The sequence below is a fragment of the Suillus clintonianus genome, assembly GCF_016758775.1.
Source record: "Suillus clintonianus strain FC179 chromosome Unknown DEU56scaffold_1, whole genome shotgun sequence".
Lineage (NCBI taxonomy): Eukaryota > Fungi > Basidiomycota > Agaricomycetes > Boletales > Suillaceae > Suillus > Suillus clintonianus.
The window spans coordinates 1332795-1355861 of record NW_024539225.1 but is presented as its reverse complement, the minus strand read 5'-3'; the positions used below and the strand labels follow the sequence as shown (position 1 = coordinate 1355861).

At 49.7% G+C, this 23067-nt stretch overlaps 6 protein-coding genes and 1 non-coding gene across 7 annotated transcripts; 5 read left to right on the top strand and 2 right to left on the bottom strand.

The window, feature by feature from the left end:
* The first annotated feature begins 11929 nt into the window (after positions 1-11929).
* DEU56DRAFT_845771 (ATP2, beta subunit of the F1 sector of mitochondrial F1F0 ATP synthase) lies at positions 11930-14189 on the top strand. The gene is made up of 6 exons (XM_041355127.1): positions 11930-12174; positions 12264-12827; positions 12887-13205; positions 13256-13589; positions 13640-13807; positions 13860-14189. Exons 1-6 carry the CDS (start codon positions 12003-12005, stop codon positions 13923-13925), a joined length of 1623 nt encoding a protein of 540 aa, XP_041215940.1. The 5' UTR covers positions 11930-12002; the 3' UTR covers positions 13926-14189.
* A 250-nt stretch (positions 14190-14439) lies between these two features.
* DEU56DRAFT_t2 lies at positions 14440-14521 on the top strand. Its single transcript has one exon. It is a non-coding gene; the product is annotated as a tRNA-Ser (tRNA).
* A 314-nt stretch (positions 14522-14835) lies between these two features.
* DEU56DRAFT_22639 (uncharacterized protein) lies at positions 14836-16198 on the top strand. The gene is made up of 5 exons (XM_041345169.1): positions 14836-15149; positions 15215-15242; positions 15292-15466; positions 15517-15930; positions 15985-16198. Exons 1-5 carry the CDS (start codon positions 14967-14969, stop codon positions 16109-16111), a joined length of 927 nt encoding a protein of 308 aa, XP_041215939.1. The 5' UTR covers positions 14836-14966; the 3' UTR covers positions 16112-16198.
* A 9-nt stretch (positions 16199-16207) lies between these two features.
* DEU56DRAFT_764914 (uncharacterized protein) lies at positions 16208-18509 on the top strand (the record flags this gene model as incomplete). The annotated part of the gene is made up of 4 exons (XM_041350950.1): positions 16208-16771; positions 16824-16984; positions 17037-17799; positions 17859-18509. Coding segments are annotated over exons 1-4 (1742 nt in total), but the record flags the coding sequence as incomplete, so codon positions are not given.
* On the top strand, positions 18453-19401 carry DEU56DRAFT_764912 (2',3'-cyclic-nucleotide 3'-phosphodiesterase). The gene is made up of 2 exons (XM_041350949.1): positions 18453-18616; positions 18677-19401. The coding sequence occupies exons 1-2, from the start codon at positions 18613-18615 to the stop codon at positions 19285-19287; spliced, it is 615 nt and encodes a 204-aa protein (XP_041215937.1). The 5' UTR covers positions 18453-18612; the 3' UTR covers positions 19288-19401.
* DEU56DRAFT_22471 (uncharacterized protein) lies at positions 19264-21723 on the bottom strand. Its single transcript, XM_041345155.1, has 3 exons — positions 21194-21723; positions 20368-21144; positions 19264-20313 (listed from the first exon to the last, which is right to left on the bottom strand). The coding sequence occupies exons 1-3, from the start codon at positions 21259-21261 to the stop codon at positions 19593-19595; spliced, it is 1566 nt and encodes a 521-aa protein (XP_041215936.1). The 5' UTR covers positions 21262-21723; the 3' UTR covers positions 19264-19592.
* Positions 21724-21923: 200 nt separating this feature from the next.
* On the bottom strand, positions 21924-23063 carry DEU56DRAFT_906121 (Brix domain-containing protein; the record flags this gene model as incomplete). The annotated part of the gene is made up of 5 exons (XM_041356795.1): positions 21924-22078; positions 22136-22271; positions 22327-22428; positions 22495-22784; positions 22838-23063. 5 exons carry the CDS (start codon positions 23061-23063, stop codon positions 21924-21926), a joined length of 909 nt encoding a protein of 302 aa, XP_041215935.1.
* Positions 23064-23067: the final 4 nt, after the last annotated feature.

Genomic DNA, 23067 nt, shown 5'->3' with positions numbered 1-23067 from the left:
CCGTTCAGAAACCAGACGTAGCCACTGATTGAGATTCGATCTTCAGGAGAGGTAGCCCAGTCTGAATCGCTGAAACCATGGAGTTCGGCGTTGATGTTTGATCCCCCGTAGTGGACGCGCATGCGGATCGTACCAGAGAGATAGCGGAGTACGTGTTTAGCGGCTGCGTAGTGCTGTGGTGAGGCAGAGACGTTGTACTGAGCAAGTCACATGACCGTGAGTGCTATATCCGGTCGAGTATACATCGCTAGGTAGAGCAACTCGCCAACTAATTTCCGATACTCAGCTTGAAGATCGTCGACGTGCGGGTGAATATCTGTTGGTCGCCCGAACGGAAACGTCGGGTCCATTGGTAAGGCAACAGGGTTGCAACTCGTCATCCCGTGTTCCTCCAGGAGGTAGTGGATATAGTCCTCCTGGTGCATCCACAACTCGCATGAAGTACGGTCTCTGAGGAATTGAACGCCTAAGTACTTCGTGACCGGTCCGAGGTCTGTGATTCTGAAACGTTCTGCGATTTGTGACTTAGTTCGATCCAGAAACGCTCGATTGTTGGCGCCAGCGAGGCCGTCATCCACGTGCCATGCAATGATGCAGACTATTCGATCCCCGTTCCCATCGACATGATCAAATATGAATACCGCATAGTCGGCCTCGCACCTCAAGAAGCCTAAGCGGGTGAGTACTTCGCGAAGTAACTCATACCAGTCATAAGCGGCTTGCTTGAGGCCGTAGAGGGACGAAAGAAGGTGGCAGACCAGTTTCTGGAACTTTGGACCGAGTCGTTCGAAGCCCGGCGGTTGCTTCATGTAGACATCCTCTTGTAGTTTTCCCCATAGAAATGCACGGCGTGCGTCGAAACAGTCCAGTTCCCAGTCGTGTAAGGCAGCGTGTGCGGCGAGAATTCGAATTGAGGAGGATTTAGCGACGGGGGCGAACGTGCGTCCAAAGTCAACGCCAGGAATTTGGGAGAACCCTTGCGCCACCAAGCGTGCTTTGAAGACGGGCCCACCTTTCAGATCGTCTTTGAACTCTAGCACCCAGCGACAACCGATTGCCCGTCGGTCCGCTGGCAGTTCGACGAGTTCATAGACATTCATTTCAGACATCAAATTCATCTCCTTGTGCATTGCCGCCAACCAGTGATCGCTATCCGGGCGCCTCATTGCTTCGTCGAAGGTAGCGGGTGGGATTTTGAGGTCGTACCCTGGTGCCAGAGGGTTGCGCCTGGTGTCACTGCGAATGGAGAGGCAACAGACTTCAGCTGCAATGAGAGAGGCGAGCACTTGGGGGAATCCGACATCTTCGTCGTCCGGAACGATCGCATCAGGGTCGATAGGAGGTGGAGGGGGGTGGTTAGACATTTGAGTGGGATTATCGACGATTGGTGCGGATGTGACTGTTACAGTAACATGGCCCCCTATCTTTTTCTCACCCCTTTCACCCTGTCACACCGTCACAACTATCACCTCTTCACGACTCACCACGATGCTTGATGCACACTTCTTGATCCCCGCCAACCCTGACCTTCTGTGACAGAAGCTAGACGCTTCCATTGAACCCTTGATCTTCCGCCTCATGGCCTGTACTTCTATTTCCCTTGATCTTCTCATGAACCCTGATCCCTGACCTCATGGTCATATACCCTCGACCCTACTTTCCTGATATATCTATCTTTAGTTCCTTGACCTGCCCTGAACACTGTTCCTATTCCCCTATATATAGTTGACTCCATTGTACTGTATTTCTCTAACTTGAATCTACTGGGTCTTACCTGAACGATTACCTGATCTCCTGATCCTGACTACGAACTGCTATACTCTTGGATCGCTATCCTTGAGTCGATATTATCTTTGATTCTCTTAGACTATTCGTCTTTGAGTCGATACCGATCTCTCGTCTAGACTTCATAGTCGACAGCGAAACCCTTCTTCGGCTCCGCCTTAGAAGCTTACCTATCCTTTAGTCATATCCCGACGGCTAAGGCTACCGGGTATATTGACACCCCGACTTCTGATCGATAACTTAGAAGACGCGTCCTCTTTGTTGAACTATCCCAGTTCGAACACGACATCTGTCGTAACAAAAGATTCAAGTTACCTTTGAACCCCTCCTATCCTAGAGGGGCCCCACCTACCCTTGAAACCAGAAACCCCGAACCTTGATATGTCGAACTCCAGAAACTCGATGACGACTCGACGAACCCTGACCTCGTGCCAGACAGCACAATATATGAGGAAAGGACTATGCTTCACGTGTGGACAGCAAGGCCACCGAAGCCGAGACAGACTTTGCGATGCCGGCAAAAACGCGGACGCAATCAGACGCACTGCCATTGAAGGAGATGCGAGAAAGATGATTACCAGCAGGAAAGCCACGGTAACTCGTGGGAAGCCCACTTGTGATGATGAAATGCCCCTGAAAGGCACCAGCAAGAAAGAACTCCGAATTGTCGCAACGATCTACGGAACGAAGAGCGCCAAAGAAATTAGTGCGAACACCGTCATTGACACCAGAACAGACAATTCCCTCATTAATCAGAACTTTATCAGAAAGAACGGAATAACGATGCAATACTCCCCTAATGGAAGCAAGTTCTGCTTACTCGCTATCAGAATCGATAGGCGAATCATTTTCGGAAAATTCAACGTAACCAAGCTTTCTAAAGACGACCTCCTCCTTGGAAAACCTTTCCTCTCAGCAACGACTCCTGACATCGACTGGGCCAACAATTCTATCACCCTGTTGCCTACTCCTCGATCCTTGACGCTAGAAAAAGAGATCAACAACGAACGAAAGAAAAATGGAGTACCCCCAGCCTGCTTTGACAAGCAGAAGACTACCTCCGTCCGAAAGACACCTGCACCACCGAAGAAGAAAGTCATCAAGATTGACGCAAGACCCCAGAAGAAGGATGTTGTTAAACTTCCTATATCCGAACCTCCCACACCCCAGATAACCGAAATCCCTGATGCTGTTCCTGAACCAGCAAAGAAAAAAGAAACACGCCCTAGAACCCCACCAAATCCTTTCCGACTCTTTGAAGCAAAAGAACCTCTCTCATTTGCTCAGAGCTTCGAGTACCTTCCATTTGGATTCATGCCTGAAGTACCGAGAACGTCTGAAAAGACAAATGAGCCGGTTAGCTCAGCCTCTGCTCAACCACAAGACGACCCCGAGCACGCAATCAAGAGTTCTCCTGTACTGAAAGAAAAGAAACCAACGATTGAAGACTCCGATGACGAAGACTTCTCTCCTCTGAAATGCCTCCCTCCGAATACAAAACATGTTATGGAGCGCATCACCAAAAGAAAGAGAAAGAAGAAATCCTCCACCTCAGAACCCGCTGAAATCCCCACAACACCTGTCAATGTACGCATAGTCAAGAACGTAGGAAAGACGAAAGAATTCAGAGTCCCAGCAACCATATTTTCGTCCGTACACCCTGACAAAGCATTGCATACTACCGCTGTAGTGGATTGTGGCGCTGGAGCCACGTTCATCAACTGGACGTTTGTCCGAGAACACAGGATCAAGACTCATAAATTTGAGAAACCCTTCTCCATCCGAAATGCTGACGGACATCTTTCGAAAAAGCAGTGTACTCACTACTGCCACCTCGCCATAAAGATCGACAGACGTCTCATGATTGGAAAATTCAATATCATGACCATGAGCAGCAATGATATGATCCTCCTCGGAAAACCCTGGCTCTCCGCTATGAACCCAAACATTGATTGGGTCAAAGATACCTTATCTCTCCCCGCCACTCCGCATTCGTTGACACTCGAAAGAGAATATCGCGAGATGTGGAAGATCCCCATTCCCCCTCCTCAATACGACACGAAAGACGATGTTTGGGATGATGTACCCACAGAAACCCTATTCGCACAAAGGGTAGAAAATGTCACCACCTATCCGATTAACGATGACAAAGTACTTGTCGAATACGCCCCTGACGGGTCGACTGTCAGACTCATCGAGAACCTCTCCTTCGACTCTCCTCTCACTCAAGATGGCACGTCCGCAGCTGAACTTAGACGGGCGATCTCAGTAAAGCCTCTGAGGAACCACTGGATATTTGCCAAGAAAACTGACGATGAAGAATACCTGAAGACTAGCAATAAAGCTCAGGAATTTGCGCTAAAGGATGCGCAAGAAAAGAAAAAGAAAACCTTCGAAGAACTCGTCCCCTCATACCTCCATGATTTCGCCGACATCTTTGCCAAAGACGGCTTGAATAAACTCCCTCCTTCTAGACCCGGAGTAGACCACCGAATCGAAACGAAACCCGGCTATGTCCCAAAGTCGGCGAAAACTTATCCCTTATCCTTGAAAGAAACCAAAGCTGTGAAAGCTTTTCTAGATGAACATATTTCAAAAGACTTTATCCAACCGTCGAAATCTCCTCAAGCCAGTGGCTTCTTCTTCGTCGGAAAGAAAGACGGCTCCCTCCGCCCCTGTCAAGACTATCGTTACATTAATGAATGGACAATAAAGAATGCCTATCCTCTCCCCTTGATTCCTCCATTGATTGCGAAACTCCAAGGTGCCAACTACTTCACGAAGATGGATGTCAGATCGGGATACAACAATATCTTGATTCATCCTGACGACCGTTGGAAAGCCGCCTTCACCACCTCATTCGGACTCTTTGAACCGAAAGTCATGTTCTTTGGTCTTTGCAACTCCCCAGCAACATTCCAGGCATATATGAACCAGACGTTCAGGAAAGAAATAGACGAAGGATGGATGATTGTTTACATGGACGACATCTTGATTTTCTCGAAATCCCTTGATGAACATCAGAACCGAACCCGCCGGATCCTTGAAATCATCAGAAAAGAAACCCTTTTCCTGAAACCCGAGAAATGCACCTTTGACGCCCAAGAAGTCGATTATCTAGGAATGATGATCAGACCCGGCCAAGTCGCTATGGATCCAGCCAAACTATCCGGCATCAGCGAATGGCAGACCCCATCTTCTGTAAAAGAAGTACGCTCATTCCTTGGATTCTGCAATTTCTACCGCCACTTCATTTCCCACTACTCCGACCTCGCACGACCTCTGCTTGATTTGACGAAGAAAGACAAAGCATTCGTCTGGACAGAAGTATGCGAGAATGCATTTCAGAAATTGAAGAAATGTTTCCTCTCCGAACCCGTCCTTAGAAACCCCGATCCCTCCCGGCAATTTGCCCTTGCCACTGACGCTTCCCTTGTTGCAACCGGCGCAGTCCTCTTACAGACCGATGAAAACGGCGCATACCACCCCTGCGGATACCTTTCCCAATCCTTTAACCCCGCGGAACGAAACTATCAGATCTATGATCGAGAACTCCTCGCAGTCATTAGAGCCCTGAAAGCATGGCGTCACTACCTTGAAGGGAACCCCCACCCCGTGATCATTTTCACAGATCACAAGAACCTCCTCTACTTCCGATCAGCGCAGACCCTGACACGCCGCCAAGCACGATGGCAGTTAACCCTCAACGAATTCGACCTCGAATTTCACCATGTTGCAGGAAGCAAACTCGCCGCCCCTGACGCACTCTCACGACGCCCTGACCACAGCGTAAACCCTGATGATAATGCCAACATCACCCTTCTCCCCGATGAACTATTCGGACGACTAATTGACATCGACCTTGCCTCGGCATTGAAGCTGAAAGACCCCCTCTCTGACCCAATCATCCTCGCTGCACAACAAGCCCTAGATGGGCTTAGTGCCCCTCCCATGAAATCTGCCCTCTCTGATTGGCGGATCGAAGATAGCATGCTCTTCTACAAGAATCGAGCTTATGTACCCCCTGACCTCCGACACCGTATCCTGACTCTTCACCATGATCACCCTACCGCTGGACACCCCGGACGCTTTAAGACCGAAGAATTGGTTAAGCGAGATTATTGGTGGCCCGGAATGGGCACGTTCATCAGAAAATATGTTGAAGGATGCACAATGTGTCAACAGATGAAATCGGACACGCACCCCACCACCCCCCCTTTGAACCCGATTCCCTCCATCACCCTCCGCCCTTTCGCCCAGATCTCTGTTGATTTAATCACAGACCTTCCCCCGTCCGAGGGCTTTGATTCCGTCATGGTCGTGGTAGACCATGGGCTTACGAAGGGGGTAATTCTTTCACCTTGCAAGAAAACTATCACATCAGAAGGAGTAGCCCAACTCTTTTTCAAGAAAGTCTTCCTCAGATTCGGATTATATGACAAGATTATCTCCGATAGAGGCCCTCAGTTCGCATCAAAGTTTGCAAAAGAACTCGGAAGACTCCTCAACTATGAGGTTGCCCTTTCCACCGCCTATCACCCCCAAACTGATGGACAGACTGAACGTCTGAACCAAGAACTTGAAACCTATCTCCGCATCTACTGCCGATCCGCTCCCCAAGATTGGGCGAAGCACCTCCCCATGGCAGAATTCGTCCACAATCATCGAAAACATGACTCCCGAAACACGTCCCCCTTCTTCCTCATGATGGGCTACGAACCCCGAGGAATCCCTTACGCTTTCCCTGACTCCGTGATCCCTGCCGCAGAAGATCGATTGAAACATCTCCAGAAGATTCGAGAAGAAGCCCTCACTTGCCACAAGTTAGCAATGCAACGCATGGCTGAACGATCATTTGGAAAGAAATTTGAATCCTGGAAACCTAAAGACAAGGTTTGGCTATCTGCTGCACACCTCATCACCCACCTTCCATCAAAGAAGCTTGCGCCAAAGCGATACGGACCCTTCGAGATCGAGAAAGTTCTTTCTCCCATCACGTTCAAACTCCGTCTCCCAGAATCCTGGAAATCACACCCCGTCTTCCACGCCTCTGAATTATCCTCCTATCGCGAAACAGAGATCCATGGCCCGAACCATCCTGAACCACCTCCTGACCTTATCAATGGACAAGAAGAATACGAAATTGAAGCGATCCTCGCCCACAAGGGAAACGTAAAAGGAAGACGCCGCTTCCTCGTGTCATGGAAAGGATACCCCAGTTCAGAAAACTCGTGGCTTCCTGAGAAAGAACTCCAGAACGCTCTAGAAATCCTAAAGAGCTATAAAGATCGTCTCAACCTTGCCCAACTCCTCCATTGAAACCCGCCGACATCATGAACCCACTCCATCAGAACAATATTCCCTTCACGACTCGCATCATCCCCTACGTACATGAGAACTACCACCGATACCTCCTCGACCCTACTGCCCTAGCAGCATTGAAAGAAACACTCCGCGACTCCCCTCTTCTTGACGCACTTTGGAACGCCTATGTGCAGAATGCTAGAATCGCTAGCACACTCCTACCCGATATTATTTCCACCCGTGTCTCCAATGACATTATCCTTATGCTAAACACCCAGGCAGAGTTCCTAATGATCGCACTGGACGAAGGAGACTTTCATGATAAAATGGTTGAAGCTGGTCGAGCCTTAGCTCCCACTAGACCAACCACTCCCCTTGTCGAAGAAGAACCATCTAGACGATGTCAGCTTTGCGATCATTTGAATGGTCATCATGCGAACATTTGTGGATCCTACTGTTGTGTAAACTGTCGAGCCTATGCTCCAGGACACTACTCGGAAACATGCCCATCACTGGATGATACTTGATTTGTGGAAGTCGGTGACTTCACACCTTGAAACAGAGCTAATGTTACAGTAACATGGCCCCCTATCTTTTTCTCACCCCTTTCACCCTGTCACACCATCACAACTATCACCTCTTCACGACTCACCACGATGCTTGATGCACACTTCTTGATCCCCGCCAACCCTGACCTTCTGTGACAGAAGCTAGACGCTTCCATTGAACCCTTGATCTTCCGCCTCATGGCCTGTACTTCTATTTCCCTTGATCTTCTCATGAACCCTGATCCCTGACCTCATGGTCATATACCCTCGACCCTACTTTCCTGATATATCTATCTTTAGTTCCTTGACCTGCCCTGAACACTGTTCCTATTCCCCTATATATAGTTGACTCCATTGTACTGTATTTCTCTAACTTGAATCTACTGGGTCTTACCTGAACGATTACCTGATCTCCTGATCCTGACTACGAACTGCTATACTCTTGGATCGCTATCCTTGAGTCGATATTATCTTTGATTCTCTTAGACTATTCGTCTTTGAGTCGATACCGATCTCTCGTCTAGACTTCATAGTCGACAGCGAAACCCTTCTTCGGCTCCGCCTTAGAAGCTTACCTATCCTTTAGTCATATCCCGACGGCTAAGGCTACCGGGTATATTGACACCCCGACTTCTGATCGATAACTTAGAAGACGCGTCCTCTTTGTTGAACTATCCCAGTTCGAACACGACATCTGTCGTAACAGTGACGGTGTCACCAGGAGGAGGAGGGACGCCGTTGATGCGAGCTGAGCGGATGTCTCGCTGGCGAGCTAGGCAGGATTTGTCCACTGCCAGGCGATCTCGGAAGGCTTGTCCTTTCTGGGTGGGGACAGGGAGACGCCCAGATCGACGGATGATGGATGCGTGAGGGGTTGCGTCTGATACAGGCGCTGGGATGGGTGTGGCAGAAGGAGGCCGCGCGGATTCAGTAGTAGACGGCGAGGAGTATACAGGCGCTGGTGTCTGCGGATGGTCATCCTCGTCATCGTCAGATTCATGAGTGGAGGAGTGAGATTCATCGAAAATGACATCCCGCGAGTTGTAAAAGGCCCCAGTTACCACATCTCTGCATCTCCAGGCTTTGACTCCTGGAGGATAGCCCATGAAGCGCGCTTCTCGTGAGCGGGGGTCCTAGTTTCTGTTGTAATTCTGTGGGGATCCGCGTGAAACAGCGGCTGCCGAAGACTCGAAGATGTGTGAGGTTGGGCTGAACACCGTGCAGCATTTCGTAAGGCGTCTTCCCCGCTGGTAAGGCACGAGATTCTGTGCGGTTAAACAGATAACATGCGGTTAATGCCGCCTCACCCCATAGATTCGACGGCAGACAGGCAAAGTCCAACATCGCATACATACGACCTTCGATCGTACGCATCACCCTCTCTGCTTTCCCGTTCTGCTGGTGAGCATAGGGAGCAGAGCGTTGACGTTGGACACCCGTCTGTTCGAGATCTTTCGAGAAAGCCTCGTTTATGAACTCCCCCCCGTTGTCCGAACGGAAAACTTTGACACGTGAACCAGAGAGATTCTCCCAGCGGGCACGCAATGAGCGCCAAGCGTCCAGAGCCTGATCTTTAGAGGCGAGGAGTTGAATGTCAAGTACATGCGTGCTGTCGTCCAGGAACACTATGAAGTATCGTTTACCGTGTGGTGTAATGGTGGGAATTGGACCGCAGACGTCGGAATGGATGAGATCGAGGAACTTTGATGCGCGTGCAGTTTCAGATGTGTGGAAGGGCTGGTGAGGGTGTTTGGCAAGGATACATGATTCGCAATGGGACAAGGGCGTGTTAGCTTCAATAGTCACCCCCTTAGCAACACGATGAAGGCGTGAAACTGCGTCTTTGCCGATATGCCCTATACGCGCATGCCAGAGATCAAGTGATAGCGGAGTGTGAACGAATGCGGTGAGTTCAGGCTCCATTGATGCTGGCACAGCAGCGGCCGGGATGAAAACCATATCAGCAGCATACAGCTTGCCTGTTGCTGGTAATGCGCCAAGCAAGTTACCCTTGTAGGACAACTCACACGTCATGTTACTCCGGAAGCTAACGTCCCAGCCTTTGGCGTTCATACAGCTGACTGATAAGAGGTTGAGGAGAGCATCCGGTGCGTGGAGACAGTTGGAGAGGCGAATGCGCACTCGTTTATCACCTATGGTGAGCCAGGCCATGCACGTTCCTCGTCCTGTGGTTTGCAGGATGCCATGATTTGCGGTGTGGACCGGGATGGTGTCTGCATCTGAGTATGTGTGGAAGTTCCTTCTATCTTTCACCAAAGTGACTGTTGTGCCGGAATCGAAGATCGTGGTGAAGGGAAGATTGATAGAGCACGTGACTTCGTCTGTGATGTCAGTGATGGATGCAAACGACATATCGTCCATGAGGGATGTGATGGCTGCCGCAGCAATTGCTGAAGACGTGGTCGATGGTAAAGGTGGCGTAGTGACAGCGGCAGCGACTGCTGTAGTCTCTTTCGGCTTCTTGTTCCTCATCCATGGCGCTTGACCCTCCATTCCGCCTCCTTTACCATAGCAGTGCGCATGGTCATGGTCCCCTTTGTTACAACCCGGCGTCGTGCAGAAAACCCCGAGAGGGTTGTGTTTGTGCATGCGAAGGCCTGTGATTTGGTTGATGCCGTTTTGGGGAGTGGTACTTGCAACGTTTGCATATTCAGAGCCAGGGCGGGATGAATGGACTTGTTGAGTTACCACGTGACGTGCAGCCTCTGATGTGATCCGGGATACACAGCTCTCGAAGGTGAATGTTGGGGTTGATGTGGCGGACATCGACTCATCGTGCATGCGCTGCTCTAACAGAGACTTAAACTGTTGCCAGAGGGCGGTCTGAGGTAAACCCATAAGCATATGGTAAATTGCGTCAGTTTCACCCCAAGGTGCACCAGCGTCGGATAGACGTTCTCGGAAAACGGCGTGCTGTGAGACATAGGATGTGGCGTCCGCTGAGTCTTTCATGCGAAGTGCCTGAACTTGTTGCCTGAGGAGGTATTGCGCGCTCATGTCGGTGCGATTAAAGTGCTCCTGTAGGATCTGCCAGGCTTTTCTCGCGGTGACTGTATGCGCGCGAGGAATGAGAGATGAGACAGACGGACTGAGCCGCCGTGTAATGAGCTCCTTGGCCTTCATGTCCTTGAGCAGCCATTCACGCATCTTCGCTGTTTCAGCGTCCGTGGGGGCATTGATGTCGACAGGCGTTGGAATATGTGAAGGAAAACCGAGAAGATCCCCAGGTTCAGACTTTGTGTTGATATGGCACCAGTAATCCTCGCATGCGAGCGCATACTGCATCTTGGTAGCCCAACCAACATAATTTTCCGTACCGAGCAGCTCGGGAATGTGGTCGTGTTTGCCCATGACGATACCGTCGTTGGATAGAGTGGATTTAGTGAGCGGCGTGCAGCGCGAGAGCAAGTTATGTGTTGAGTTTCCGGTGTGTGGCTTAGATTAAGCCGGGGCTCATAACCTGTAAAAACTGACACAAAGCTCAGCGTTGTGGATAAACCGCTATATTATCAATGTACCTGACACAAAGCTAGAGACAGAATAAAGTAAGAATGATGCGGCGTGCACGACGAATACTAAACATACCTCAGCGTTGTGGATAAACCGCTGAGGTACAAACAATGGGAAACAGTAAAGATAAAGGTATCAAACGGATATGGAATGCGATGACTAATGAGAGTGACTTGTCGATGTTGAAATGTCAACACCGCTGGATACACACGCGAGTCCCATGACTGACAAACTCCTATATATGCGCAGGTAGCAGTTGCAGGAGATAGACTGATAGCAAAGTCAAACCTGCTTTTGATACACAGATAATTTGGATGCACTTATCGAATGGTATTAGTTCGATTCCGATCGAAATGAAGGCCAGGTCGAATGACCTGCGTGGTTGTGGCCTCGATATCCTCAGCCGTCGAGATGCGCTTGTGCTCGAAGGTCACCAAAGTGAATTCATTGCACCTTATAGCCTCTTTGGCATCCATACCAGAATTCGGGGGCATTCTGAACCTGCAGGACCACCACGACAATCTAGAGAAAGAGCAAAAACTGAAGTTCGAGTTTGAAATTTGAGCCCTGCCAGAGTCTGATAGTCAAGGAAGTACGTCCATGATTGCAACGTTTGCATCAATTTCGTGAACAGGTGTGACACAGCCAGCTTTCTCTTCGCTAGCTAGTCGCTCATCGCGTATAGTGGCCAGCTGGGTTGGGTGTGTTCTTTGACGTGAATCCTGAATCGGTAATTCTCGGATGGTGTAATTTCGTAAATTGCCGCGGGTATTTCTTGGACCCAAATCTTACATTCCGTTCGTCGTCGTCTTCGTCTCATCGTCGTTCCCCGCAATGCTTACCACTCGCGGCGTCACTCGCATCTCATGGAGAGCAGTCAACAGTGCAAAGAACTCTCGGTTCATTGCAACCGCAACTCCTTCGTTGTTGCGCGTCGCTGTTCCTTCCTCCGCGTCAAAACAAAACTCAGCCGTTCGTCCTTCCCGCACCTCAGCACCCCAACCCGGTTAGTTGGCAGTCTGCGAATGATAGTTTCTCTCACTGACCGTGTCTTATTGGTTGTTTCTCGTCTTTTATTCTATCCGGGGGTCATAGCTCGTACATATGCAACTGAGGCGAAGGGAGCCGTTGGCACTGTAAAAACAGTCATTGGTGCAGTCGTCGATGTTCAGTTCGAGACCGATGCTCTCCCTCCAATTCTCAATGCCCTGGAGGTCCAGGACTTCCACGGTGGCCGCCTCGTCCTCGAGGTTGCATCACATCTTGGCGAGAACTCCGTTCGTACCATTGCTATGGACGGTACTGAGGGTCTTGTCCGTGGTCAAGTGGTTGTCGACACAGGTGCTCCCATTTGTATTCCTGTGGGTACCGCAACTCTTGGCCGTATCATGAACGTCATTGGTGAACCCATCGACGAGCGTGGTCCCATTAAGGGCGTCAAGCTCTCCCCAATTCACGCCGATCCTCCTCCCTTCGTCGACCAGTCAACGACCGCTGAGGTTTTGGAAACTGGTATCAAGGTCGTTGACCTGCTTGCTCCTTACGCCCGTGGTGGCAAGATCGGTCTATTCGGTGGTGCTGGTGTCGGCAAGACTGTCTTGATCCAGGAACTCATCAACAACGTTGCCAAAGCTCACGGTGGTTTTTCCATTTTCTGCGGTTAGTTTACCTTCAAACTTTGTGTCGCATCATGACCTCACTATGTTTTTTTTGGATAGGTGTCGGTGAGCGTACTCGTGAGGGCAACGATTTGTACCACGAAATGATTGAAACTGGTGTCATCAACCTCGAGGGTGACTCCAAGGTAGCTCTTGTCTTCGGTCAAATGAACGAGCCCCCTGGTGCCCGTGCCCGTGTGGCTCTTACTGGCCTCACTATCGCCGAGTACTTCCGTGACGAGGAAGGTCAGGATGTGTTGCTCTTCATCGACAACATTTTCCGCTTTACCCAAGCTGGTTCTGAGGTGTCCGCCCTACTTGGTCGTATTCCCTCTGCCGTCGGTTATCAACCCACGCTCTCCACTGACATGGGTGGCATGTATGTTCGTTTATGTGCTCACTATCATATCAAATTGACCTTGAGTATAGGCAAGAACGTATCACTACCACCAAGAAGGGTTCAATCACTTCCGTACAGGCTGTCTACGTGCCTGCCGATGACTTGACTGATCCCGCTCCTGCCACCACCTTCGCTCACTTGGACGCCACCACTGTGTTATCACGTGGTATTGCCGAGCTTGGTATCTATCCCGCTGTCGACCCCCTTGATTCCAAATCACGTATGCTCGACCCCCGTATCGTTGGTCAGGAGCACTACGAGGTTGCTACCGCTGTCCAGAAGATCCTCCAGGACTACAAGTCTCTCCAGGATATTATCGCCATTCTGGGTATGGACGAATTGTCGGAAGAGGACAAGTTGACGGTTAGTGCGCATTCAACCTGACATAGAACTGGACGCTGACAGCAGAGCAGGTCGAGCGTGCTCGCAAGATCCAACGTTTCATGTCCCAACCCTTCCAGGTCGCACAGGTCTTCACCGGTTACGAAGGCAAGCTTGTGCCTTTGAAAGATACTATTCGCTCCTTCAAGGAGATCCTTGCTGGAACACATGACAACCTCCCTGAGTCTGCATTCTACATGGTACGTACAACATCTTCAAGTCCGCCATGATGCCCGCTGACGTGCTGAACAGGCTGGTACGATCGAGGACGTCAAGTCCAAGGCTGAGCAGCTTGCCAAGGAGATTAGTGGTAACTAAGGCGCTTCGTGCTCATTGTACTTACTCCAGTCTGCTATTCACGTGGAATAGAGCACCCAAAATTATCACTATATCCGCATATGCTTTTGGCGATGCCAGTCCATAACGCCTTGCATTCTCAATCGGCGTGCGTGAAGTCTGTCGTTGTGCACTCTGTGTGTGCTCCTCCGCTAGCGCGATATCGCTCTGTAGTGCCTCGCAAATTTATCCTTGGCGTCTGCAGTGTTTGCAGAGGACCTACAAAGAGGACAAATCCTGTTTTACAGCTTCTACTGATGCGCTCGCCGAAGATGGTGGGGATGGAGCAGTATGTTCGGGCTGTAGTATATCTCAAGCAGGATGGATCCGCAGCTCGTCGACCAATAATGTCTGGGCGGCAAGTGATATGGAAGATATTCAGCTTGCTGGCTGGTTGCAAATGACCGGTACAATGTTCTGAGAGTGACTGTTGAAATCAAAATAAATTGCTATAGGAAAATATGCTCTTGGATGAAAACCAAATGCGTTATTATAAGGCGCTATGGCCGAGTGGTTATGGCGACAGATTAGAAATCTGTTTCGGTTTCCGAGCGCAGGTTCAAATCCTGCTGGCGTCGTATATTTTTTCCCCCTACAACCTGCTCTACATCTACCTTGTCCTTGCCAGTGACTCCCGCATAACCAGACAATATTTAGTCAGGCAAGCTGAAATTTGTTTCTCCACCACCACTGCCAATGGTACCATGTTTTCTCTGAACCAACCTTTGACTGTACTGAGAACGTGAATTTTGATAGCCTAGGATATTTAGCCATCTTCAGGGGGCAGGTGTCACATGTACAGTGCCTGCCTTGATGAACAGGCCTAGGCGACGTGGTACAACCAATCACGATCCGTTCCTTGCAGTCTAAGGCGGCGGCCGATTTGTCAAAATTTGAGAAAGTTATTGTGGACTGGCATAAAAACAATATGGAATAATACTTGGATACCACGGTGACCTATTACCACCAACAATTTTGCCTCCCTCCCCTCACGAGTCCACCCACTGTTGACATTGCAGCGCAATGATCTGGAGACTCTTTTTTGCGACATTGGTGTTTCCACTAAAGGGAGCACTGATAAGATGCCGGGCGAACTTCACTCCCAAGGCCCAGCCTGTCTCCGAATTGCCCTCGGTCGACGTCGTACAACGCGGCTCCCAGCCTCGCTCATTGCTGGGCATGTTGAAACGAGTCAACGCGGAAGAGGTCTGTGCAAATTTACATCGGGGTGCTTGGACACTGACTCTCTGCGCTTCCTTTCTATTACTCAGGGAATTGACGGGTTGTACAAAGGAATTCGTGAGTCCCTCAAGCATTAATCATCTTCAGACTTCTAATCTTAATACAGTCCCTACCCTTGGTTTCATACTGTTCTGGGAGCAAATATCTACCCCATCCGTTGTGGTCGTTGGATTTTTTCACTTCGGACTCGGAGAGATTTACGCGAGTACCCTTCTCATCGTTGCCATTGCTTCTTTCGTCAAAATTATCGCAACTGTGATCGAGGTCGTCTTTGTCAACCGGTGCGTTCTCTGAAGTACTCATTTCCGTGGGCTGAAAACAGCATCCAAAGAGCTGTAACAACTCGGGAAAACCTCCCTTCATTGTCCTTGGGACGAGCGCTTGATGTATTGCTCTCCCCGGCAGAAAGAAGGCACCCTTATCGCATCTTTATGATCCCAGGCTTGCTCGCGGCCTGCACTTCATGGGCGCTATACATCGTAGGCACCATTATGACACGCAACCTTTTATTCGTCAAAGTCAAACTATTTTTGGAGCATTTTGGGAACTGGGAGGATATGAAGCCTTACATTCCTCTCTTGGTCGTGGCCATCGTTTTATCGGTGGTCCTTAATGCTCTGGTGCTTACTCCATTGGAAGTTATGATAGTTCGACTGTCTATCCAAACCAATTCGACGCAAGTCACACTTCTTCTGGATACACCGCCGGATGAAGACGAGCAAGATTATTCTGTCAAACCTGTCAGGTAAGTTATCTCGTTGATATGTTTCGGGGTCATCATATCATCGTTGCCCCTCAGACTCAGAACTTGTGAAGAATACACTGGACTCATCAATTGCATGAGGCTGATAATTCAGGAGGAAGGTTGGGGTGCACTTTATCGGGGGTGGTGGTGGACAGCCTTCGGTGGTATACTATTTATTTGAGATTGAGATTGCCTGATAGAATAAAAATATTCAAAGTAATATTGGCTTGACGGTTGTTGATAATGATGACATTTCCAGTTGCGGTGCGCAATGTCCGGTAGACCCTATACTTAGCCACGAGGCAGAATCTGAGATATCGATACGAATCAGCAATAAGTGACTCTGCCAGCTCTCAAAGGGTTTGCATTTCGTGCGCGGGGCATTGTCTGTGATCTCTACGCTCTTTTCCTGCCAAATTTCAACCAATGGTTCCTTCAATCGACCAAGTCGAGGAATACTTTCAGTCTCTCGAACGCTATCTGTCAGATTCTCTGGCGGCCGCCTCGCCTGGTCTTCCAAACGTCCGAGAGGCCGTTCACCGTCTTTGGGTTGATATCTCTCGCTTTGGGCCACCCGGTCTTCCTTCATTCCCTGCCATCCATGTCCCCGGTCTTGGGGCATTCGAGGTTCCTCCACCCCCGCCTCCACCTCCACCCCCGAGGACTCTCATAGAGAAGGCTGGTGATTGGATCATAGAACATCCATTCAAGAGCTCTGGAATAGCAGTAACAGCTCTCGGAGCTGGCCTACTTGCTGGCTACACTACCTTCCGTATGACGCACGCCCATAAAAGAAGAATTAGGTCGACTACTGTCACTCCCGAGAAACGGCAGGTTGTTGGTAAGCACTTCTACTCATTTGGATTGCCTTGCCATTGTTGATATCTTCCTAGTCGTGTTGGGCGGTGATCACCCTCTGGGTCTCCCTCTTATCATCGAACTTGAGCAGAAGGGGTACATCGTTATCACTAGCGTTTCCACACCGGAAGCTGTCGGTAGCATTGAAAGCAAAGGGCATGGATATGTCCGAGCTCTGGTCCTTGACCCCAATGAGGTGTGTAGTTGCTTATCCCTGCTCCAAGTATATCTAACCAATGCCCATTTAGCCTGGCACGATCCCGATCTTCCTTCGGTCGCTTGCATCTACTTTGTCCCGACGTTTTCCAATCACAGCAGCTGGTGACCCATATGCAGCCACCCCTTATCATCCCCTTATCCACTCCATAATATCTCTACTCACACTGCCGATCCCCTCTATTCATACGGCACCAACCCCCATTGAACAGCTATCTTTACGGAGTACATATCTTCCGCATCTTCTCTCGACGCACTTTGCACCCCTTCAAGCACTTCAAGCACTCCTACCATTACTCCGCGCGGATTCCCAGCGTGCGCGTGACCGCAAGTCCATCATTGTGTGTCTCCCCGCTGCTGATGCACGTGTTGGACTGCCTTTCGGCGGAGTCAGTGCCATGAGCGCAGCTGCCACTCTTCGTGCATTGGACGTCTTACGCCGTGAGGTTGCTGTAGGACAAGGCATGAGCTCTATCCGCATTGTTGCTGTTGATGTGGGCGTTGTTGGTGAACCCTCCGTCTCCGGTCTTGCAAATCCACATGCAATGAACGATTGGACCCTCTCAGAGAAAGCAACCTATGGTCAAGCATTCATTGCACTCGGAGAAACTAGCATGGGACAATCTCGCAGTCCAGAGGACGTTTCTGTCCTCGTGAATAATATACTTGGCGTCGTCAGTTCCGGAACGAAGACCAAGATGGCGAGTAAAACGATCGGCGGTATCCGCGTTGGTGTTGGGTACGAGAAAATTAGAGATTGGATTCGTGGCGACCGATTTGCTGTTGGTGCTGGTGGTTCGTTGTTTTCCCGTCCTCTTCACATATATATGAGTTAAAAATTGCTTTCTATGCAGCAGGGACATACACGTTTGCGTCATTCCTCCCTAGCATGCTGCTAGACGGATTGCTGAGTCTGCCCCACATATTGGTCGGCGTCCGCAATTGGCTCTTGCCTGTGCCTCCTGCCCAGCCACCCACGGTCATAAAGGCGGCTCGCAGTGTTCCATCCTCTGCCGTGGTTCCTGTAGCTCTACCACCGTCTTCCTTGACAGTGAGCAGAACGTCCTTGGCTCTACGTCCGTCACCTTCGGAGGCAGCTGTGCCGGCACCTGAGCAGGCTGAGCCTCTTTCAGAGCCTGAAGATATAAATGGACATGAGACAGGCTCAGAGGCTGACTTCGAGAGCAATTCTGGCGATGGCGATGCATCTACGGTGGAAAGCAGCTGGGTGAGCTTGGGATCTCGTGGCTCCACTGATTAAGGTTCAACGTTCAGGTCTTGCAACGGTCTGCTTTGTGTAATGTGGTAATGTGATAATTGGCAAGGATTCTGATCACTGGTGCTGTGTTTGTCTTACAATTGTACTTTTATTCGTATTCTGTGCAAATTTTGTGTCCAAGAAATATTACTCGTGCTCGCAGCACGTACATACAATGTGCAATTCGTTTTCCTGCGGACACTGCTATGTGCTGAAATTCGAGGACGTGAGACATGATCGTCGCCTGCCGGGAGTCTGATCCAAACATGGATGATTCTGCAGCTGCCCGCTGATTCTGCTCTTCTGATTGCCCAAGGAAATTTTTTTCAGCGATACAATTTTGGATCTGGATGGGCAAGTTCATATCGCATTCGTTGTTGCGCTTTTGACAAAACAAGGCTACATCACTGGCAGGTCTCTCGCTCTGGCTGGTGCCCAATCCCACCCACCTGCAACTTATCCAAAGGGTGTTGCCAAAGCAGCCTGAGACACGATCAGTATCCGCTGCTTCCTATCCAGAGATCACCCCTCATATCACACTGGCAAGCTCAGGAAAAGCAACGCAGGACACAATCCTACGGTCCCTACCATCAATTTTGCGCCCAATCCCAGTCAAGTTCCAGAAGCTTGAAGTCGGCGATCATTATTTTAGGTCTGTCTTCATATCTGTGAAGAAGACGACCGAACTCGTCGCGCTGCATGAACATATTATGGCCGCGCTTGACAGGGATGGAGCATCGCCTTCAGCCCCAGCATTTCCGCACATGTCCATCAGTTATATTGCAGATGAAGACGGGCATGCAGAGCGGAATAAGGCCGCTGATGAACTGCGGGGTGTCACGGTCATTGAGGACTCAGAGACAGACGATGCAGACACCGTTGGTCTTCGCTGTGGAGACTCCGAGGAAGGGGGTGTGAGGCTCTCGGGCTTTGAAGGCACGGAAGTGTGGATCGTCCGGTGCGAAGGACCAGTACAACACTGGCAAGTGTTAGAGAAGATCGCAGTGACACCAGGCGTTGCCTAGGATTGAGGACTAGGATCAGAATTCATAGTGACAATGACGAGACTCCATTACTGCAGTGTATGTTTGTTACATGATGTACGGAATAACAAGTTGAGGTGATATAATTCTTTTCGAGATTGGTTGCGAGGTACGAGGAACGATTGGTATGCGGGCTAGATCAACGCGAATGAAAACAGGACGAAAGAGCAGCACGACAGCGGATCGAAAGAAAGGAATGTGCGGTGGACCAAATGTCCCATTATACATGACGATATTGATGTCTTTGGTTTGGAGTACGAGTGTTGGTGCGCATGCAATTCAGAAAATTATGAGATTGATTTTCGATGATCGTCACTTTGATCAAGGGTAAATGAAGATGACGAAGCCGATTGTGGGGGTTCGTAAAGTGGGAGAGGAGTTGAGTAATCGATCTTGCGTTCTCCATTCGAATAGAAGAGCTGAGAGTATGCGGGAAGATTCTGGCTGTATGAAGCGCTTTTCTGGAGTTCGACTGGACCGTCAACGGTGCAATCAGTGGCGGGCGAAGTCAGCGGGGCAGCTACCCGCACAAGCTGCATGGGCAGTGAAAAATGGAGGCGTTCACACACAACCTCGCCGTCAGGTTGTTCGTAGACACACCGGAGCCCGACGTGCATCATATGGCACACAGTGAAAAGAGGGCTATTTTCAGAGATACGACGGATTCGGGGCCCAGCCCAATCCAATTGATAGGGCTTCTGTGCCAAAGGCACATCTGTCTCGAGCACATACCAGTTCTCTGATGGAGAACGAGTGGTCGCATCGCCCTCTGGAGAGTCATGCGAGAAGATACGACCGTCACCAGAGATAATGTACGTCCCAGAATTCGAGGGATCGAAGAGGGAAAATGAACGGGTCGAGCTGGACTTGGAAGGATATGGAATCATGAGAAGGCCGACATCATAGAGTGTATGCACAGAATGTGCATTCCGAAGGGGGCAACAAGGAGGTTGTTGTGCCCTGGGTGGGACCATATATCGAGCTACGTAATCAAGAGAAGTAGTACTCCTAGATAGACGTGTCGTTAGCACCACGTAGTGGATTAACAATAATGCAGCACACCTGTACGTTTCAATCTGTTCAACATCGACAGTGAAATCAGTTATTCGAAGGCGCTCTCGCTGAGAGCAGTCCAATTCACTGCCTTGTAAACGCAGAATGAGGGGGACGGATGTTTCATCCATTGTTATTGCGTTTGGAATGGACGCAACGACCTGGATCTTCTTCAAAATTTCAGGAGGAATTGTTTTTGCGTTTGTTTCTGTTCCATCTTGCCCTGATTGTGCATCGACGATGAACAATGACATAGGGAAAACAGAGGTAGAAGAAGAAGACGAAGGGGCAGAAGGAACCTCGGCAAAACGAGCGAGAGTGACTGGACACATTGGCGCATTAATGGTGTGAGTGCGACAGCCGAAAGGTGAACAAAAGCTGCTGAAAATAGAGGAGCTGCCATCCTCGGGATAGATAAAAGTTGCGGTAGCATACAATGCGTAGCGCGTCCCAGCTTCAACTGCGCCGTGATCCCCGTATGTAGACGTGGTCGGCAACCAGCCAGGAACAGGGATGTCAAAAGTGACATTCCAAGAACAGGGCTTATCTGAATCTTCGTGCCCTTCGTTAGAGAGGTCGACGGGTTCACCATTTACAAGCTCGCGAGTGATGGAGCAGAGACGCAGAGGGGCATACCCAATGTCTGGGGTGATTACTTCGGATTGTCCCTCGAATGTGACGGTGAGCGACTGCAGCAAAGCACGCGTTGTGCTCCGCCGGCGCTGGAACATAAGCAAAGGTGAACTGAGTGAAACGGACACATGGCCTGCCAGAGAAAAGGCAGATCTAGCGAGGTCTATTAGCAGCGATACGTTTGACTTCAGCTCTAGCTTACGAAAAGTCCGATTCTCCATGTAATTCTAAAGAATCCGAAAACGGAACAATGTCTATTGACACAGGCATAGTGACTGTCTACAAGACAGTAGCAAGGAATACCTATAAGAGAGTGGAAGTATCAGCGGCTGGAGCCAGGAAAATAATAGTCTTTTCGCTAAGCGATGGACATCGTTATATAGGTTATAGGACTGCTTACCACTCGGTTACACGCACCCACGTATAGTCCAGCCTGAGCTTCTAAAGGCAGAACAAAAGGCGCATGGCCTGGCGTGTGGAACGGCTGAGCTTCGGCATCACCTCATATTGGTCAAGGCACGCTGGCCTGGCCAGGCGGGAACGTTTGCTCAGCCAAAAAATTTCTTTGTTTCGTAAACCGGTTGTTGCCTTTGTGAGCGCACAAAAGTAACCACGAGATATACTCGGTGGCTGTGCACCTCCCGAAGTGAAAGACAATGGAGAAGCGCTCCTGGGGCCTGGTGCCAGAGCGCTAGAGAGCACAAAGCAAGCCGTATAAAGAAAAATGCTCCAAAAGCAGGAAGAAGCGAAAAATCTTCATGCGTCTGTCGCATAAATGTTAAGCACATGCATGCAGGTCATCGCAAAGGCGAGAAAACGTGTGTAACGGCTACAAAAACACGTAGATAATCATCCAGAGATACCCTATAAGCACGCCAAGTTGGTGTGCTTACCACTCAGTACGATTGTGCGTCAATGACACGCGTAGGCGTCTACGCGAACACCTTAGACACTGCCAGTACATCTTCCTCCCTCTTACGAAGCACTTTTCTCTTCGATGTCTCCTCCTGAGCTTCCTTCCGTTGACGGTATTTGTCACCTCTAGCATGCCTGGCTATTGAGCGCACAGATGCAGGCGTAACAAATTCTATTTGTGGAGTGAATTCGTGAGCAAGAACAACCACATTTTCTCCAGTGTACGAACCAGGATTGGAATAAACAGTTGCGCCACCAAAGGCTCCTTCAAAGATACGGATGGGCGTCATCACAAATCGGGGGCCAATCTCCACGAGAGATGTTTGAGGAGGGCCGTTTGGCTGCAACGGATCCTTTTCCATTATCTACGTGGAAGAAACGGAGTCAACACCTGACAATGAATTGAAGGGTCCAGCGTACTTGGAAGTTGCGGAACCAGATTTTGTTATCGAGAATAGAAAATGTTAAAACGTGGTCGATGAACGGCTTAGCTTTCCGGGCCAGCGGGGGAACGCCAAAAATCTACATGGTGAACGGGAAGTGGTCACGCGTCAGTGATTGCCCTTCAGCCATAATCCATGAACGAACATGCGTGAAAACCTCTTTGGTAAGCTTGCCCCACTCCGTTTCATCAAATGCTTTGTCAAAGCTGAGGATTCCTCTGCTTCCTTTTAAACAGTTTCCTGTCATCTTCAGTTCATCCATCGTATGCACGTTTTGAACGTGCAATTTAATGCTGGGCCCATTTGGTGTTTTCGTAGCCCACATGTACAGGTCTTCGTGTCTCCTTGCCTCAAAGTAGAGCGTATTATTGCAATTGTTCAGGTCTGCTATCTCAGGCAAGAGATGCAGCTGTGATTTCGAATCAAGTTTGGAATCTGAGAGATCCCATTGAGAACTAATGAATTTGTCAACAAAACAAACACCTTACCTTTCTTTACATGAGGTAGCAGAGCCTCAAGATCATTCATAAGATGTCTCATGCGGTGGGTGACACCCCGAGAGGAGAGTAGTAGTACGCGCTGTTTGTTCCTCTTCTGTTTCGGTTGCTGAACGTCGTCATCGTCGACATCGACATCGTCCGCTTTTCGTTTGCCTTTGCCTTTGGCATCGAGCTTCGCGGCATGGGCTTTTTGAGCTGCAAGTAGTGGGGCCATGTCT

Coding starts and splice junctions, on each gene's coding strand:
- DEU56DRAFT_845771 (XM_041355127.1), top strand. CDS start 12,003: ATGCTTACCACTCGCGGCGTCACTCGCATCTCATGGAGAGCAGTCAAC. Junction 12,828..12,886: donor TGGTTTTTCCATTTTCTGCG/GTTAGTTTACCT, acceptor TTTTTTGGATAG/GTGTCGGTGAGCGTACTCGT. Junction 13,590..13,639: donor CGGAAGAGGACAAGTTGACG/GTTAGTGCGCAT, acceptor ACAGCAGAGCAG/GTCGAGCGTGCTCGCAAGAT.
- DEU56DRAFT_22639 (XM_041345169.1), top strand. CDS start 14,967: ATGATCTGGAGACTCTTTTTTGCGACATTGGTGTTTCCACTAAAGGGA. Junction 15,243..15,291: donor CGGGTTGTACAAAGGAATTC/GTGAGTCCCTCA, acceptor ATCTTAATACAG/TCCCTACCCTTGGTTTCATA. Junction 15,931..15,984: donor TATTCTGTCAAACCTGTCAG/GTAAGTTATCTC, acceptor GTTGCCCCTCAG/ACTCAGAACTTGTGAAGAAT.
- DEU56DRAFT_22471 (XM_041345155.1), bottom strand. CDS start 21,261: ATGCCTGTGTCAATAGACATTGTTCCGTTTTCGGATTCTTTAGAATTA. Junction 21,145..21,193: donor CATGGAGAATCGGACTTTTC/GTAAGCTAGAGC, acceptor AGACCTCGCTAG/ATCTGCCTTTTCTCTGGCAG. Junction 20,314..20,367: donor GAACAGATTGAAACGTACAG/GTGTGCTGCATT, acceptor ACGTCTATCTAG/GAGTACTACTTCTCTTGATT.